This window comes from Triticum dicoccoides, chromosome 7A (genome assembly GCF_002162155.2).
Source record: "Triticum dicoccoides isolate Atlit2015 ecotype Zavitan chromosome 7A, WEW_v2.0, whole genome shotgun sequence".
In the NCBI taxonomy this organism is placed as follows: Eukaryota; Viridiplantae; Streptophyta; class Magnoliopsida; order Poales; family Poaceae; genus Triticum; species Triticum dicoccoides.
The window spans coordinates 8022304-8040891 of NC_041392.1; the positions used below are offsets into that span (position 1 = coordinate 8022304).

The following is an 18588-nucleotide window of genomic DNA, read 5'->3' on the forward strand; positions in this document are numbered from 1 at the left end:
TTGTAACTATTACCGCTGAAACGGTGAACCTGTCTCCGACACTCCTCCCAGTCATCGTAGACTCCGGGAACCTTACCCTTGTACACGACATACGACGGCATCTCTATGCACAAGCCAAACAACAGACAATACATAAGCAATATGTAAGCATGCAACAAAAGGATCGGAAGAGAAAAGCAAGACATTAATAGCACGATTCATGGTCCTACTAATAAATAGCATCGATTACATCTAAGTTGAACGACTGTCCAAACCAAAAAGACATACGAATTCATTAAAGTATAATTACAACATGAGCCAATCAATGTTTCAGAACTACACATCACTACTTTCGACTCGACTCATCGGACAGGAACGTGGATGAAGCCGCCGTCTGTCGTGATGGTCATGAAATCGCGGTCGTTGTCACCCTGCATTTGTAGCATTTCATCTATCTCACTGTTGGACGGTTGGTATCTGAGGAAGAACTGCCCCGAGGTATGAAGGACATCTTGATGGATGATGTCCGCAAACTCCGACTGGATGCGAAAGAATTCTTGTCTGAGGTCCGCGTCCTGGACTGCCGACAAGCTCGCGGCCCAATCTTTGAGATTATCTTGTAGCAGAAGTTGATGATGGTCCCTTACGATCGCCCGCATGTGATGGAGGGCGTAGTAGGCATCCTTCTGACCGCCAGACGGCTGCTTGACGCAGCAGAACTTCGTATTGTGTGAGAACATGTGCTTGCCGTACTTACGAACTGCCCTGGTGAAGATGCCTCCAGATTTGGCGTAGGCGGGGAGAACATCATCAAGAACTTGCTTGACATTTGTGTAGTCTATGTTGGAGTTACGGTTCGGGTCTAAATACGTGGCCATGGAATATTTCGGGCTTAAGAGGATGAGTGTGCAATGTGTGTCACTACACAGAACACGGAATGGTAGAAAAAAAAGAACGATCGAAATCTAAGAAATCATATGTTACGGGGCGGTTAAGGGATGACTTACTCGGGAAAGTAAGCCACAAGGAAGTTATCCTTATCTGGGTTTGCCAGAATGACGCCTTCGAGGTGTGAACTCGCAACTTGGCGGTCCCCAGCGCTGCACAAGTGCTTGGCACGCATGTAGAAGGGGTCGACTATCACGATGTCCGGGGTCTTGTCTCTAATGATCCGCATTTCCATACTCAGCGAAAACAGACGAACGAAGGTGTAATGCAGCGGATGAAGGTTAAACATAGCAAAGATGTCATCAAACCGCAGGACGATCGTACCCCCGATGTCGCCATCCACAAAGCCCTTGCCCTCTGGCACCTTGGCCACGAAAACCAGGTATGCCACATCCTTCTCTCTGAGACGCCGCTTCTCCAAAGAAAGAACACTGTCGTGCAAACTCCGCATAGCACCGGTTGCAGCATTCGGCATATTTGGCGGTAGCATCGCCCTACCCGCCACATGCACCCTCCTCGAGATATCCTTAGGTGAAGGTGGCCCGTCCTGAGCACGGATCGAACTCGGTGCCGGCTGGCTCGCACCGGCGCCCTTGTTAGTCTTTCGTTTCCGTCCCTTCTTCTTGATCTCCTGTAATGGGACCGAGTTCTGCTCACAGACCGCCTTCTTGAGCATGTTGGGGCTGATAATATTTCACACCTCAGCTATCTGAGGCTTGGTGAAGGCGGGAGCTGGAGGCGTGTCCTGAGAAATGAACGCCAGACGACGCCTGTTGCAATGGATTTCTCCGCCGTACCAGCTAGATCGCGGTCGTCTTGGTTGGGTTCTTGAGAAAGAGGCCCGCAGAACTCGTCAGCGTACCCATGTTCGGCAAAGTACTTATCAACTTTGGTAAATGTACCGTCGTCGTTGTCGTCGCCGTCCGGATCCTATGCCATAGGGCTGTCCGGATCTTGTGCCATAGGGATGTCCGGCAGGTCCGGTAGCATTGCGGCGTTCTTGCCATGGCTTGGCGCCGGCACGACTGGCGGTCTTGTCTGTGGGGTGGTGTCCCCCGCCCCCAAACGAATCTGGCTCTTCGGCCAAAGCAGGGGCCAGTTTACGCAGGTGCTGAGGGTCATCTCATCTTCTTCGTCGGCCCCAGCGGGTCGAATGGGAGGTAACAGCTCGTCGCAGCCTGGCAGCACCCGAACCACTTCAACCCTATACATTTTGGGTGGCATCGGATTACCATGGAACATGGGGTTGCCCGGTTGAGAGATTCTGCCCTTGGCGACATTGACCAACTCGGCGCCCACGAAATGCAGAAGAGTGCAAGGAACGTCGGCGGTGCCCTGCGAAAACATGTACAGGGCGTCAGGGATGCCCAGTCAAAGGCAAGGAGATGAAGTCATCGGCCGAGAGGCTTGGTTACCGTGATGCCGTCGAGCTCGGCTAATGTCGAGGCGCCGCCAACGGCGGGCGTGCAACTGACGGAGGGGGCGCTTGCTGGCGAGGTGCCGGCCGGCGTACACCTGGGTGCATTAAGCTCCAATGCCCGTGCCGGCGCCGGAGACACGAATACCGCCTCCGCCGGAGACACCAATGGCGCCGCCGGAGACACCAATGGCGCCGCCTGCGCGCTGTGCGAGTTGCTGGCCGTGAAGCTGGGAATCGGGGGAGGCCCCTGTTGGCCGCCCGCAATCCACGTCGTCAGCCCATGAATCAACGTAGGCACCATGGCGTTGAGCGTCGTTCCAAGTTGTTGTTGCACTTGCTCTTGGACAAGCTCCGGAATCCGCGCCACTTGTGCCTTGAGTTCTTCAACCTCGCGCGTCTGGCTTTCCGAGCTGGTCTTTTTCTCCTTCCGCACACCAGCGGTATAGTATGACCCCCATTTTGTGGACAAGCCTTTGCCGGCCACACGACCAGCTGATGTCGGCTTAGTGAGCTTATCCTTGTTTTTCATTATGTTCAACGCCCTATTTAAACGGGTGTCGAAAGGGGAGCTCTTAGACGACCCCGCGCTACTGCTTTCAGTGTCCTGCGAAAGCAACGTGAACCATTTAGAAATATTGGGGATTAATTAGAGTGCAACCATATGGAGCTAATTACGCGGGGGTGTATTCCTTACCAGAAGAAGCTCAAGCGCCCTGGTCTTCGGATCCGTGGTAAGCTCCTTTGTTATCGGGTCCTCCTTGTACCGGGCCCTGACATAGTTCCTGGTCTGCTTGTCACCGCTGTATTTCTCAAAGCGGGGCAGTAGGCCTTGCTCGGCACGCTCCGCGTCCTCCTTGTCCCATATAGGCTCCGCCACTCTGTAACCGCCGGGACCGAGTTTGTGTTCCCCTAAGTTCAACTCCCGCATTTCTTTCCCCCACTGACTTGATTCGGAGGTTGCACTGCTCTCGCACTTGATCTTGAACTCCTTGTACTCATCTTCGCTCATCAAAGGATATTTCGCCTTGATCTTCTCATAACTATCACCTTTATCAATCATTCTCTTCACCACGCTTTTCCAAGTAGACAGGGTCGTGCTCATCTTCGTGAGGGTGGCACTACTCACTTTATTCCTTGAGAGGCGTGTGTTTTCAAATTCGGCGGGGAACTTGTATCGTTCATGCAGCTTCGTGAAGAGGAGGTTGCGCAAATTCCCTCGGTCCTTATGCCTAAGGTTCTCGGTGTTGATCGAGACGGTGCTCCGGAGAATCCACCCGAGCTGAAGCGAGTACCCCTTGACTATATGTTTGGGCTCCGTTGGATTCCCGTCGGAGTCCACTTGAGTGAATTCCTCCTTGAGGGTGCGGAGCGCATTCGGGCGCCGGTCCTTCCTTTGCTTCTTCGGTTGGTTGCCATCTGTGTGTGCGCCGCCATCATTAGTGGTGGCATCCTCGGCGGCACCATCAGTGGTGTCATCCCCGATGCCACTAGGGGTTGTGTAATCAGGATCGGTGTCTTCCGCAGCATCCTCATAGCGGTGAGGTTGTTCCTGCATCTCCTGGGACAGCTCCCAGAATTTCTTGCCGCCCGAACCACCGGCCTCATCGTTGTGGGCCATGTTTAACTCTAAATAGGAAAAAAGTTTGGTCAAAAAGTTGGTTATTATCAAGGAACAAGATCATGGTCTCATCATTTAGGGTTTGTCGACACCGAGGCACCCTAAAAGCCTAAGCTTTCATCATTTAGGGTTTGTCGACGCTGAGGCACCCTAAAAGCCTAAGCGTACATCATTTAGGTTCTCATCGACACCGAGGCATCCGGGGAAGCCAAGTTAAGTTTTCATCATTTAGGGTTTATCGATGCCGAGGCACCCTAGGTTGGGCCTAATCACTTGGCACTAATCACTTGGCTCTATTGCCACCTATGGTTTAATGCAGCAAGAATAAAGGGGCAGTTGATCCTACTTAACTAAGTACTAAGATACCCCGGCAAGTACCTCATATGTCCGATTTGTAACAAAGTCATGCTAAAATTCACGGAAAATTTCAGCATGACCTTTGCTGAAAATAGGACATATGGAGTACCCGAATTTACCGGGACGGAAGTTAATCGACATTCCGGCAAACTCAAGGGCCTCTCGGGGTACAACAGCAGCATCACAAGTTGACAAAATTCCCAAGTAGTACAGCAGCAGCATCACAAGTAGTACCAATGAACATATAGTCCAGCACATTCTGAATTTCGATAAATGACAGCAAGTTAACTCATGCTGACAACAACAAACTTATAACAACATAAATGAAATTGCAGTATATCCATATACAAAGCAGCAGGATCATCCACCCCTTGACAGCAGTAGGAACCCAATCTAACAATCATCAGTGACAAAAAGGGCATGAATGTATAGATAGCACAGCCTGACACCAAGGGACCCACCACTAAGCTAGCTAAGAGCACCAAAGCATCAAGAACTGTTTGACTGTAAAAAATAGTTGTTTCTACTGCCAAATTACCCAGTTTTCTCAAGCAGTCAATTACACCATGATGATACCAAATTCTTGTAGCAGTACAATGAGTTCATAGGATAAAAAAATCATCCACATTCACCAATCACCTTGTTACAGCAAGCAAAAAATTTAATTTTCATGGGCAACTAAGGACCAGGTGAACTATGGACTAACTTCAGTCACAGATGTTGGTGGCTACATAATCTCCTCAATCAAGAGCTGCTAGCTATAGGGTGCACCTAGTGACCCTGTTTCTTATAAATCTAAAATCTAATTAACCAACTTATGATGACAAACTGAAGCAAGCTATAATCTACTACAATTATCACAAGATAGCATAAGAACTCATCTAACAATGCTAGTTGCTAGTAACCAAAGAACCTAGCCAAGAACTTCTCTCCAAGATTTTTATCATAACCTCTACGGTTCAAACATCCCCCTGTCCTGTTATGATTTTCAACCTCTTCTTTGCATATACTGGCATAAAATGGCTATGTGGTGTGCATATCCTAATTTGCCTTTTTCTTTTTCATCCATTTCACATCACAAATTTCAATCAAGCATGTATAAAAGGTAAACTGCCACAAACTTCACATCAACATAACCAGGAAGTAATAGTAGTACATGTTTCACACACAAGCTGCTATGTATCAACATAAGCAGGAAATAATGCATGTTGAGGACACACACAACATACGAATCTACACATGTGTCACTACAACAAAATTGACATACTATGACGAAAATCCTCATGACGATGGTGGACAACGTCACCGAAATGCCTAATGTGTGATGTTCTCGTAGGTGGCGTCACCTATTACCGCAGATCGGTGACGTTAGACGTCACTGGAGTGCCACGGCCTTTCAGCACACATGGTTGCCAATTTCTGTGACGGTTTGGTATTTTGCATGACGAACTAGCTAGAGTCACCGAATAATACAAATGTGTGATGATCATTTTTTTGTCATGTAGCGTCTAGCAATGGGACCCGTCATAGCTAGTTGACGGGTTATTGAGATGTAGGAGCCATGTGTCCGTTTTGGCAGTGGGACCCGCCATTATTTTTCCAAAGCCTATTGAGCGCTGTAATTATTTTGAACACAATAAGAAATTTAATCAGGCACTAAAAATATAAATTTGAACACAATTGTTTTTGTTCGGCAGTGTGTCTATGTCGAAAACTTCAATTTGGCGCTCGTGAGCTAATTTTGTTATGTTCTATATCAAAAGTTAAAATGGCAATAGGAGAGTCGATGACATGCTACTTTTTTCTTATTATTATTATCTATAAACACACTAGGCAAAAAAAAACTTAAATGGGGCGCTCATGACGTCATGTTGTTTCGTTCTATCTATAAAAACTTAAAATTAAAACAGGAGAGTCGATGCAAAAAGGATTGGTACAAGAGTTCGAACCGGCATTAGGAAAGAGTTCGGACGGGACGCTATACAAATCGTGCTATCATATTCTTGGACTATACGTTGCCATTAGGAAAGAGTTCGGACGCTATACAAACCGTGCTATCATATTCTTGGAGTATACGCCTGGGCGTGTTGACTATATCTGTAGTTTTTTTAGGGAGACTATATCTGTAGGTTAGTTATTTCTTCCCGGGGCATATGTGACTCGATCTGATCGTCTTCTCGGTTCTAGCTGGCGGCGCTTCGCGGCGGGGAGAAGCAGGGCGGTGATAGCTGAAGCACGACACATATTGGTTCCGGCTGGCTGTTGCCAATTGCAAGTAAGTGCATCCACTCCCCTGTACTACCTCACGCGGATCCATCCGGCCACCATATCATACGAGGCGTTACAGCGCCACCGCATCGCACCGGCTACCACACCGCGCCTCCGCCTCCCCCTCTTACCTCCGGTCTTCTACCACAGGCATCACATTTGCTCGTCGACGACGGGGACAACGTCGCTCGTCCCCAACTTGTCCCCAACTGGCCACCGTCACGTCACCAACTGTGCTCAGAGTTTGCAGTCTATCCATCACCTGACGAAGGTGCAGAGTTTAGACTTGCCAGGTTCCCCGGCTTGGCTCCAACTCCCAAAGCATCGATCCAGCCGACCCCTGCAAGGTAAATTGTGTGAACAACTGAACTGTTACTTCTACTGTTGTATTGTGTGTACGAATGTTACTATGATGTAGCATAGATAGATGCATGGTTTTGCAATGATAGTGAGAATATATATGTTTTTGTATAAGACATGCACAAGTCAGTGGCCTTTGGAAACCAAGCATATATGCTGTACTTAGGAAAGACAATGTTTAGGAGGTTTTGTTTTGCTAAATTCATTGACTGAGTATATGTTCTCATCAATCTTGAAAGGGTTAAATTTGTGCCCGTTTTCTTATTTCAGTTTAGTAGTGGGTTCACTAATTGTGTTAGTAGTAGATTTTGCTTCAATGCGGTGGAAGCATAACTTTGCTAACGGTAAACTATTTTGTTGTAGTGCAATGGATCGAAGCTGGATACAGGGAACGCGTTTCACACCACCATACATGAAAGGTGTTGAAGAGTTTATGGGTTTCGTTCGCCAAAATTTCAGGGAAAATCAGGACATATTGTGCCCATGCAAGGACTGTCTGAATGTGGAACACCGCGGCCAGGCTGAAGTAGAGGAGCACTTACTATGCAATGGTATGTCTGTTACATATACAAGGTGGGTCTTTCATGGTGAAGAGGTGAGTGATGATGAAGGTGATAATACAGAGGGTGCTGCATATCAATCAGATGATGATGATGAGCGTGATGTAGCCAACGGAGGTGATGTTGCGTATATGGTAGATGATATGTTCATGTCTGGAAGGCAAGGCGAGGGTAAGCCTAACCTCTTTTCCAAGCTAATGGATGAAGCGAAGAAAGATCTTTATGAAGGATGTAGTGATTTCACACGGCTGTCGTTCATTATTAAGCTCCTCCATATCAAATCATACAACCGGATTACAAATAGAGCATTTAATCAGTTTGTTGAGTTGATTAGTGTGGCGTTTCCACATGCTGATATACCTAAATCATACACTGAAGCTAAGAATGTTCTTAGTGAAGTTGGGCTGGGTTACGAGACAATTCATGTTTGCAAGTTTGATTGTGCATTGTTTTGGGGCCAACATGCCAACAAGAGTCATTGTCCTGAATGCGGGACATCAAGATGGAAAGACGAGGTGGGGAGGAAAAAGATACCTCACAAGGTACTTAGGTACTTTCCTATCATCCCAAGGCTTCAAAGATTTTTTGTGTCAAAGGAACAATCAGCAGATGCAAGGTGGCATAAGGAGAAGAGGGTTGCTGAGGCAAATGTTATGAGACACCCTGCTGATGGTGAAGCATGGAAGCACTTTGATAGTGAGTTCGCTTGGTTTGCTAAGGATGCCCGTAATATGAAGCTTGGTATTGCCATGGATGGATTCAACCCCTTTGGAAACATGACGAGTTCATATAGTATGTGGCCTGTTTTTATCATCCCCTACAACTTCCCACCCTGGATGTGCATGGACCAATCTAATTTCATGATGTCTTTGCTTATTCCTGGGAGAAAAGCACCTGGAAAGGAGTTCCATGTATTTATGCAACCGCTGATTGCAGATATGATGAAGCTTTGGGGAACTGGTGTGGAAACATATGATGCATTGATGGGGGAACCATTTAATTTGCATGCGGCATTCTTGTGGTCGATTCATGATTACCCTGGACTGGCCACTTTATCGGGCCGTAGCACAAGAGGTTATCATGCATGTGTGCACTGTGATGTGGACCCTTGCTCTGAGCCATTGAAAAATAAAATTGGGTTTGTTGGGCACCGAAGATTTCTGCCTATTAATCATCCTTACAGAAGAAGCAAACTTTTCAATGGAAAGGCTGAGAGTAGAGGGAAACCCCGGAAGTTCACAAATAAAGAAGTGGTGGACAAGTTAGAAAAACTTGTTTTCAAACCAGGCAAGTATCCAGGAAATAAGAGGAAGCGCCCTGAAAAAGGCGAACCAAACTGGAGTCAAAAGGTGAGTTTGTATGATCTGCCATATTGGTCGAAACTGAAATTAGTGTACAATCTTGATGTAATGCACATTGAGAAGAACATATGTGAGAATATACTTGGGGTTCTACTAGAGAGTGATGGAAAGAATAAGGATACAGTAAGTGCAAGAGTGGATCTACAAAAACTTGGAATAAGGACAGACCTGCATATGAAACCTGATGGGAAGGGTGGATTTACGAAGCCAAAAGCAGAGTATAATCTTAAGAGGGAAAACAGGAAAAAATTCTGCGAGTATTTAGCTAATGTGAAATTCCCAGATGGATACGCTAGTAATTTAGCAAGATGCGTGGATCTTGAATCATGTAAAGTGCATGGGTTGAAGACGCATGACTGCCACATACTTCTGCAACAAGTAATGCCAGCTGCGCTAAGAGGACTTGTCAGAAATGATATCTATGAAGCCATTGCTGAATTGGGTAACTTTTTCAGGCAGTTGTGCTCAAAAACTCTTAGACTTGATGTGCTTCATCAGATGAAGGAAGATATTCCTATAATTCTATGCAAGCTTGAGAAATTTTTTCCACCTGCCTTCTTCGATGTAATGGTCCATTTAGCTGTTCACCTACCTGAAGAGGCAATTCTGAGGGGGCCTGTGCATTATGGCTGGATGTATCCAGTAGAAAGAAGGCTTGGGTACCTAAAGGGAACTGTTCGTAATAGAGCAAAGCCAGAAGGGTCGATTGCAGAGGGCTATATCGTGGATGAGTGCTTAACCTTTTGCTCCAGATATTTGATTAATATTGAGACAAGGTTTAACAAGGAAGATAGGAACAGGGATGGAAAGCGGAGTGTTTCTCTTGATGAATTGGAAGTTTCTTCAGTTGCTGCAAAAGGTTTCATGCTGGGATTTATCCATAAGAATTAGAAACATAGAAGCAGCATATGCAAGTAAGTTTGCTTCTTTACCTCTGGTTACAGGGAGGAGGGGAAGAGCAGAGACTCAATGCATGCTCCTGCTGCTCGAGGTGGATGGGGATGGCGGATGCGGGCAGAGGTGGAGCTCCTACTGCTCGAGGCGGACCCGGGGGCGGTGAGGCTCCTGCGTTGGCCGTTGGCGGTGGTCGACGAGGGGCAGCGCCGGTGGAGAGCAGCTGGGCGGCGGCCAGAGAAGACGGAAGAGGAGGCGGGCGTGGGTGGGAGCTCCCGTGGCGATGGTTGAGGAGGGGCCGCGCCGGTGGCCGGCGGCGCCAGCAAACCCTAAATCGCGAGGAGCGTGCTCGAGGAGGAAGCGCGCGAGGATGGTGGCTGCCGGTGGAGTGGCTCCACGACGATGGTGGTGCTCCCTGTCAAACGGGTGCTCGACGGAGCTGCTCTGGAGGGGGGCGACGACGGTGGTGGCCGGGAGTAGTGGATGGGGATTGGGGATTGTGGAGGGGCGGCAAAGGATGGTGGAGGGGCTACCGTGATGGGGATTGGGGATTTTAGTCGGGGGAGGGATAGCAATGGTGCACCACCTAGAGGTGCGCCATAAGTAACTTTTTTTAGATAGCAATGGCGCACCACCTAGGGGTGCGCCATAAGTAACTTTTTTTTTGTATATCAATGGCGCACCATCCAGCGGTGCGCCATTAGTAATTATTATTATTATTATTTGCATCGAATAAGTTTTTAGAAAATGAATATGAATATGAAACAGTAATAATTTTTTATAAAAATAGTAATAATTTTTTTAAAAATATCATCAAATTTGTTATTTGAAAATATTTATGAATATGAAAAAATATCATCAAATTTGTTACTTGAAAATATCATCAAATTTGTTTTTTTTTGGATTTTTAGTTACATTTATTTGTGAATTGGTAAAACATTTATGAATAAGAAAAAATATCATCAAATTTGAAAAACTATTCATGAATTCAAAACGTGCCCATGAAATTTAAAAATATTCATGCATGAGTTCAAAAAATATTACTGTTTTGCAAAAAAGTAAAAAATATAAATATATATACTAATGGTGCACCATCTAATAGTGCGCCATTACTAGTTTAAACTAGTAATGGCGCATGTGAAATAGTGCGCCATTAGTAGTTTTGCAAAAAAAAGAATAAGAAAAAAATTACAGTAATGGCGCACTCTCTGCCAGGTGCGCCATTACTAGTTAGAACTAGTAATGGCGCATTGTCTACCTGATGCGCCATTAGTATGTATGGAAAAATGGAAAAAAAATTAATACTAGTGGCGCACCCTGTTTCTGGTGCGCCATTAGTGTCTTCCACACTAATGGCGTATCACCAACAGGTGCGCCATTAGTATATAGTAGTGCCGCACTGCTTCCCTGGTGCGCCATTAGTATCAATCCTATCTATAGCCCTTTTTATAGTAGTGTCGGATGAGCCGAAAGCTCTTCCTTAGGAATGTGAATTCCATCCGGGAGTTCGACAACTACTTCAAGTGCAAGATGGATTGCACCGGCGCTCTTGGATTCACCTTCATCCAGAAGTGCACGACAGCGATGAGGATGCTTGCATATGGAGCTCCCGGTGATTCACTCGACGACTATGGGCACATGGCTGAGTCCACCAGCATAGAGTGTTTCTACAAGTTTTGTCGGGCAGTGGTGGCAGTGTTTGGACCACAGTACTTGAGAACACCCAATGCGGAAGACACTGCTCGGATCCTAGCACAAAATGCAGCAAGAGGATTTCCTGGGATGCTTGGAAGCATCGACTGCATGCATCAAAAATGGAAGAATTGCCCATTTGCTTGGCAGGGGATGTACAAAGGCGCCAAAGGCGGTTGCAGTGTGGTGCTTGAGGCGGTGGCCTCACAGGACCTCTGGATTTGGCACTCCTTCTTTGGTATGCCAAGAACTCACAATGACATCAACGTGCTGCAGTGCTCTCCCGTCTTTGCCAAGCTTGTTGAAGGTCATTCTCCTCCGGTGAACTTTGAGATCAATGGGCGGCACTACAACAAGGTGTACTATCTAGCTGATGGCATCTATCCGAGATGGTCGACATTTGTGAAGACCATCTCAACCCCTGTGTCAGGAGGCAAGAACGCCTGGTTTGCGAAGATTCAGGAGGCGTGCAGGAAGGATGTCGAGCGGGCATTTGGTGTGCTCCAATCTCGATTTGCTGTTGTCCGGTACCCCGCTCAGACGTGGTCCAAAGATCAAATGTGGGAGATTATGACTTGCTGTATCATCTTGCACAACATGATCATCAAGAGCGAGCAAACCAGTGTTTGACACTAAACCATATTACAGGTAGGGTCCTCTAGCTGAAGTTGATCACCAGCTACCGGCAACTTGGACTGCATATCTCAGTATGCGTCAGGAGATCCGAGACCCACAGGTGCATCATCAACTGCAGAAAGATCTGATTGAGCACCTATGGAGGCTCAAGGGGGACGCCGTGTGATGAAATACGAGTTTTTATTTGTTGAACTATATAATTTGTATTGAACTATTTGTAGTTGTACTATTTTGTTGAAGTATTTGATTTTTCCGTGATGAAATATGTGGTAAGAAAAAATTGTGTTGATAATTGAACGCCGAGACACGGCGAACCACGCCAAAATATGGGCCTAATCTCGCCCATATGGGCCCTTTATTCGCCGAAATGGGGCTGCAAAGTGGGCTAATTTCGGCGCCTGGGGGCGACGACTGCGCGCAAAACCGTCCCCAGCGCCGATTATATCGCCGGCTCGCCCCCAGGGAGACGATTTTTATGCGTCCTGGGGGAAGGCAACGGCTGGAGATGCTCTTAGGATGCCTAGCTAGCCGTCGATCTGCGCAAATACAATCGGTTTTGAGCCACTTGATTTTTTAAGGGAAAGGTCCAAAACAAACCTTAAATTTGTAGGCAAAATCTAAATCAAATCCCGAACTTTCAAACTCTGAAATCAGCACACTGAACTCTATAATCCCGGTCTATTTTAAACTTTGAGAGGACTCGGCCGGTATTTGCTGAATTGGGCTGGCCCAGTAGCGCAGTCGCTCGTGCACGCGCACTAGTCTTTTTTTTCTTTTACGTTTTCTTTTTCGGCTTTTTATTTTTACACATGTCTAATTTTTCTCAGTACCCAGTCTACATTTTGAACGCAGACATTAAATAGTTTTTGAAAAACATTTGATATTTTCAAATATGTCATGGACATTTCGAAATTAAATGTTTTCAAAACTTTTCTGAATACATGGTAATATTTTTCGAAATACATGTTTTACATTTTCTTAATGACAATACACATTTTAAAAAACTCCACGAACACTTTTTTACATGGTTCAACATTTTTAAATTCGCATGCACTTTTTTCTATTACATGTCACCTATATTCTGTTAAGGTTATGACACATTTTTGTACAACACGCAGACATTTTCGGTACATTGTACATACATATTTTTGAAAATGCCACAAACACATTTTCTGAAACTCTTGAACATTCTTGAAATGTTACATTTTTTTGAATGTACGGAACCTTGTATAAACATTTGTTTGAATTGGCCCATACATTTTTTTTAGAATTTGTCGTATTTTCTAGATGTCACAAACTCAGAAAATATTTATATATCAAAAAGTGTTCGCACTTTAAATTTTTGTTCAGGTTTCAGAAAAAATTATGTTTCAAAAAGTGTTTGTACTTTAAATTTTTGTTCAGGTTTCAAAAAATGTTTATGTTTCAAAAGGTGTTGGATTTTTCAAAGTTGTTGGTTTTTAAAATTATTCGAAAATTTCAAAAAGGTCTCGCACTTTATGAAATAATCGAAGATTTCAGAAATAAATATGTTTTCAATACTTGTTTGCCCCTAATAAAAGTTTTCAAAGTTTGACGTTTTCGTTTCTGCTTAAATACTTTCAGCCTCTTGTTCTGTCACTCATAGTCATCTGGTGTAGTGGCTAGCAAAATCAGGTCAACCATGCTAGGTCCCAAGTTCGACTCCATGGCATGTTTTTTTGTTTTCGAATTGTTACGTCGCGCGTTAAGAAAAAGAAAGAATGATTTTTTATGTCTTGTGTGAAGGAAAAAAACTCGCACCATATCTGCTGGGCCAGCCCAATCAATTCCGCAGCCGACAATCGAAAATATTTTTTTAAAACATTATTTAAGGAAATAGTTTATGAAATTCGAAAAACATGTTTTAAAAATGTGACATAATTTGAAAATCTGAAAAAAACATAGCATCTGAAAAACTGTTGGTATTATGAACTTTTTGACAAATGTGTTTTTCTTTTTGAGATCACAAACAGTTTTTAAAAATGCAAATCAAATTTTAAAATGCCAAACATTTTTTAAAAACACAAAATTACTTGAAGTTTCGCCAAAAATAGAAAGCAGGAACATTTTTTAACTTATGAACAATTTAAAAAATGAGCGAACAATTTTACAAATGTGCGAACATTTTTTAAACTTCACGAATTCTTGTTGTGTCGTAGTGGGCCGGCCCAAATTCTTGTGCGTGAGAGTAGCTGGTTATCCCGGCCAGGATTGTACTATTCCCGGTTTGCCAAACAGGTCTAGGGTCCAAAATAGACCGGGATTACAAATTCAAAGTGCCAATTTTCAGGATTCAAAGTTCGGGGTTTGATTTAGCTTTCGCCTATACTTCAAGGTTTATTTTGAACTTTTTCTTTTTTTTTAATGACCATGCCATCACTTCCATTCCAACCTGGCCCATGTACGTCTCCACGCAGTGCTGCCTCCAGGCCATCACTTGCATCCCAGCCTGCATCCAGACACGAACGCAGCGTCCCCGCGTTGCCCGCGTATTTGCTTGAAGCACCGGTGATACTCCGGCTCCGGCCATGCATGGAAGGCCCGACGTACTTCGACGTCCGGCGACGCTCCATGCCTCCATCACAACACCAGTGATGCTCCATTGCTGCACCGGCGATGCTCCAGCTGCTCGGGGATGTTCCATTGCAACGGTAGCGATGCTTCGAGCTTCGGCAATGCACTGGCGGCCCGGCGGTACTCCATCATAGCACCTAGATGCTCCATTGCATCGTGGACAATGCTTCAACAGCCCGTCTATGCTCCATTGCATCAACGACGATGCTCCATTACATTGCCGACAATGCTCTTACGACTAGTCGATAATCTGATGACCCGACGATGCTCCATTGTAGCACCGGTAATGCTATGAAGGACTGGCGATGTTCTGGCGGCCCGACAATACTCCATCACAACACCTATGATACTCCATTGCATCACCGACGATGCACCCACAATGCTCCCACAGCCCGGCGATGCTTCATTCCATCGCCGCGATTTCATAAAAACAATTCGCATTGGCAGGCCACATCAAGTCCGACATGATTTCACGAAAAAATCCACACCGTAGGTAAAAAGTAATCCAAAAAACTACAGGATCGCAAAAAACGAAATCACAATGACATGGGGAATCCATTTTTGCGGAAAAAAAAATCAGATCGATACCTTCGCGAGATCAAGGAAAGCCTGCTTGATGCAGACTTGACGCAGAGTTGGTAGAGGGAAGCGCGCTGATAACGTGTTCCGCAACCTCTGCCGACGAGTCCGGTCCAGGGGTTGCGCATCATAGGCGTAGTAGATCACACAGGTACAGACAGTAGAATTGACACATAGAAGTAGGGATGTAGCTTTCTTTATTATTCATTGATCAATTATCTTTACAAAAGGGTGCTCTCCTCTATATATCTTCACTACCATTAAACAAGCGAGTTTTGACAACTATACAAATTGTTGAAGATGCCCTTATAGATAGTAGTATAGCCTAGAATAATGTGTATGCTACTTTTGGAGTAGGGCATTTTGGAGGCCGAGCTCCATGAAGCCCTTTATTTTGAAATTTTAAAAAATCTCATTTCAAAATTTCAAAAAAATCTAAAAAAAATCACAAGTGTTCATACGGATGTATATTACATGTGTGTAAAATTTGAAGATGATATGCATTCTGGTGAGAGCCCAAGAAAAAAGACAAATTCGTGCATTTTTTAAAGTGAACAGTGCATATACTGTTTATCATTTCAAAATGAAAATTTTCTCTTTTTTGTGTAGCTCTCACCATAATGCATATCATCTTTAATTTTTACACATCTGTATGAACACGTGTGATATTTTTTAGATTTTTTGAAACTTCAAAATGAGAATTTTTAAAATTTCAAAATAAAGGGCTCCATGGAGCTCGGCCTCCATTTAGCATTTTCGCTACTTTTGAAGTTACTCACTATGGCTAGTATAGACGGGTACGGCGGATGGTTTGTAACCCATCGCATGTAACTGCTGAGATTGTGGAAAAATGGTGGCGGCAACACATGATTGACTTCGATGATGGTGCTTTTTGAGTACCTGGCCTTGAGTTTCGGGATGAAAACCTAGGTCATACCCGAGTCGGTTATACCTGGCAATGACGATGTATTTGTGTCATTACCTTGTTGAAGGCATTGCTCAGATATGCTCGGGCTGGTTCTTCAGGATGAAAACCTAAAATCTGATCGTTGATGATTGGATCCGGTGACGAAAGCGCTTGAGCTACGCTCACTTCCTGAAGGCGTTACTGTTGAAGAACATCGTTGTCCTTGTGGTGTCATGATAGTTGGTGCGGATATGGTCATTGCTATAGATTGTCCATCGTGAATTTGATCCCTTTGGGTTTTTCTTTCTTTCTTTTTTCTCGCTTAGCCATAGCTTTGATCTTATATGACTTTGCTATTGGCCGGCGTGTTTTAGTGTGTGTTGTGGTGTTGGCTGTGTGCATCCTACTTATGCAGAGACTGGGTGTGTACTCATTGTGTTTGTATCCTCTTGATGATTCATTTTTTAATTAATAAAATCCATCCTTTATCGAAAAAAGACGGGTACATTCGGTCAAAGGAGGAGTAACGGCATGAGTCAGGCCGGTAGCGGCTCCTTTCGGTCCGTGAGTTTGCCAACAAGACTCACCCCACCACCCAACTAATCATTAACCAGGCATTAATCTCGATCATCGACTCACAACCTTCATAATTAATTAAGCTCGCGGTACAGTTAGCCTGTGTTTGTCCAATGCACTGCAGTACGTCTCCGTCGCCATCATGCAACCCCCGTCCTGTAGCTCACAACGCTCTTCTCCTTCCTCTGTCCAGCTTTAGCTCTCCTTATAAAGGCCGGCCGGAGGTAGCTTTGTGTGCCATTTGAGGCCACTCAGCTTTCTCTAACTCTACTCGATTTGGGCTACTTGATTGCCAAAGGATTCTTCTTCTTCCTCTTCTTCTCCCACGATCGAGATCAGCTAGCTAATGGGGTTCCCGGCGCCGGTGTTCTCAGAGTGCGAGGTGCCCAGGTTTCTTCTCAACCTCGTCTTCCTGCTCGCCTGCCTCCGCCGCCTCTCCTCCTGGCTGCTCCGCCTCGTCGGCGCTGGCGTCGACGACGACCCCAGCTTTCACCACCCCACTACCTCCGGCATCACCGACTACCACCGCCATCACCGGGAGCAGTACGATGATTATGAAGACCGCTGCCTCGAGGAGCTGGAGAAGCACTCCCCGGCCATGCGCTTCGACGCGCTCTCCAGCGCCAGAGGCGAAGATCTGCTGCTCCCGGGGAGCTGCGCGGTGTGCCTCGGCGACTTCCACGGCGCCGCGCGCGTGCGTCGGCCGCGCGGGTGCCGGCACGTCCTCCACCGCGCCTGCCTCGACCGCTGGGCCGCGCAGGGCCACAGCACCTGCCCGCTCTGCCGGGCGCCGTTCCTCCCGCCCTTCCTCCTGCCGCTGCCGCTGCCGGCGTCATGATTCCCTCCGGGTGTTGTTTGCATAATCCGGCGACTGCAGCAGGCGAATCCTGAGGAGGTTGTTTTCGGTTGGGTTTGTACGGAGACCATGACGGTGAGCTGTCGAATTATTTTCCGACCGGCCCCTCCTTTTGAGAGTTATCACAATAATGTCCTCGGAGATGGGGATTAGAAGCTTCGGTTATTTTGGAATTTGGATTTCACTGAAGTAAAATCCATATACCAAGAAGAAGAGGTGGATATATATACATCAAGAAATAGATTACATGAAGATAGAGGGATGAATGTGAATATATGTAGAGATCTTGAGAAGAGTTTTTTTCCCCTCTACTCACTTTTAGTCTCATTTACTTCTTGCTAAGATTTTAGCAATACATCTGTAAAAAGATTTCAGCATATCATATTTTTTTATCTTTTATACTACTCACCCTCAGGGGGTTTGGGAATTGTTCATATATACAGTTTAGTAGATATTCTGTGTATTAATGCTCTCTTGGAAATGCATTTTGATTCGACTGGATTACCTTAATTTATCGTCTATGCTAATTCTTAAGTCCAAACTCGGATGGTACAGTTGCCGCATACCTAGCAAGACATGCAATTTTCATTCTTGTATGTACAATAATTCAAGTTGAGGATTTTTTTTTCATTTTAAATGGAGGCATTTTTATTCCATCATGTATTTGTTATCTCGTTTGTTAATATGAAAAATAACTTTTGTGACATGGAAATGTGTTGACTGGACTTTTAACTGGGCTAATACTTCCTCAAAACAGACTCGCACCCCATTTTATAGATAAAGCAACAACCAAAGTATATGGCCTAACGATACAGAGTGAAGAGGTAGCCCTCTTACACAACAAATCCTGAGATCTCGGTACTACGTAAAGACTACGCTACCGAAGAAGAACAAGGGAAGGTCAGAGTACAACGTCACGCCACACCCTAGCACACTAGGCTCCATGACAACGCCCTCAGGAGGGAGAATGGCGTAGAGGAGC

At 45.4% G+C, this 18588-nt stretch overlaps 1 protein-coding gene across 1 annotated transcript; it reads left to right on the forward strand.

Moving 5' to 3' along the window:
- Nucleotides 1–16949: 16949 nt before the first annotated feature.
- On the forward strand, nt 16950–18073 carry LOC119331285 (probable E3 ubiquitin-protein ligase XERICO). The gene has a single exon (XM_037604457.1). It carries the CDS (start codon nt 17097–17099, stop codon nt 17586–17588), a length of 492 nt encoding a protein of 163 aa, XP_037460354.1. The 5' UTR covers nt 16950–17096; the 3' UTR covers nt 17589–18073.
- Nucleotides 18074–18588: the final 515 nt, after the last annotated feature.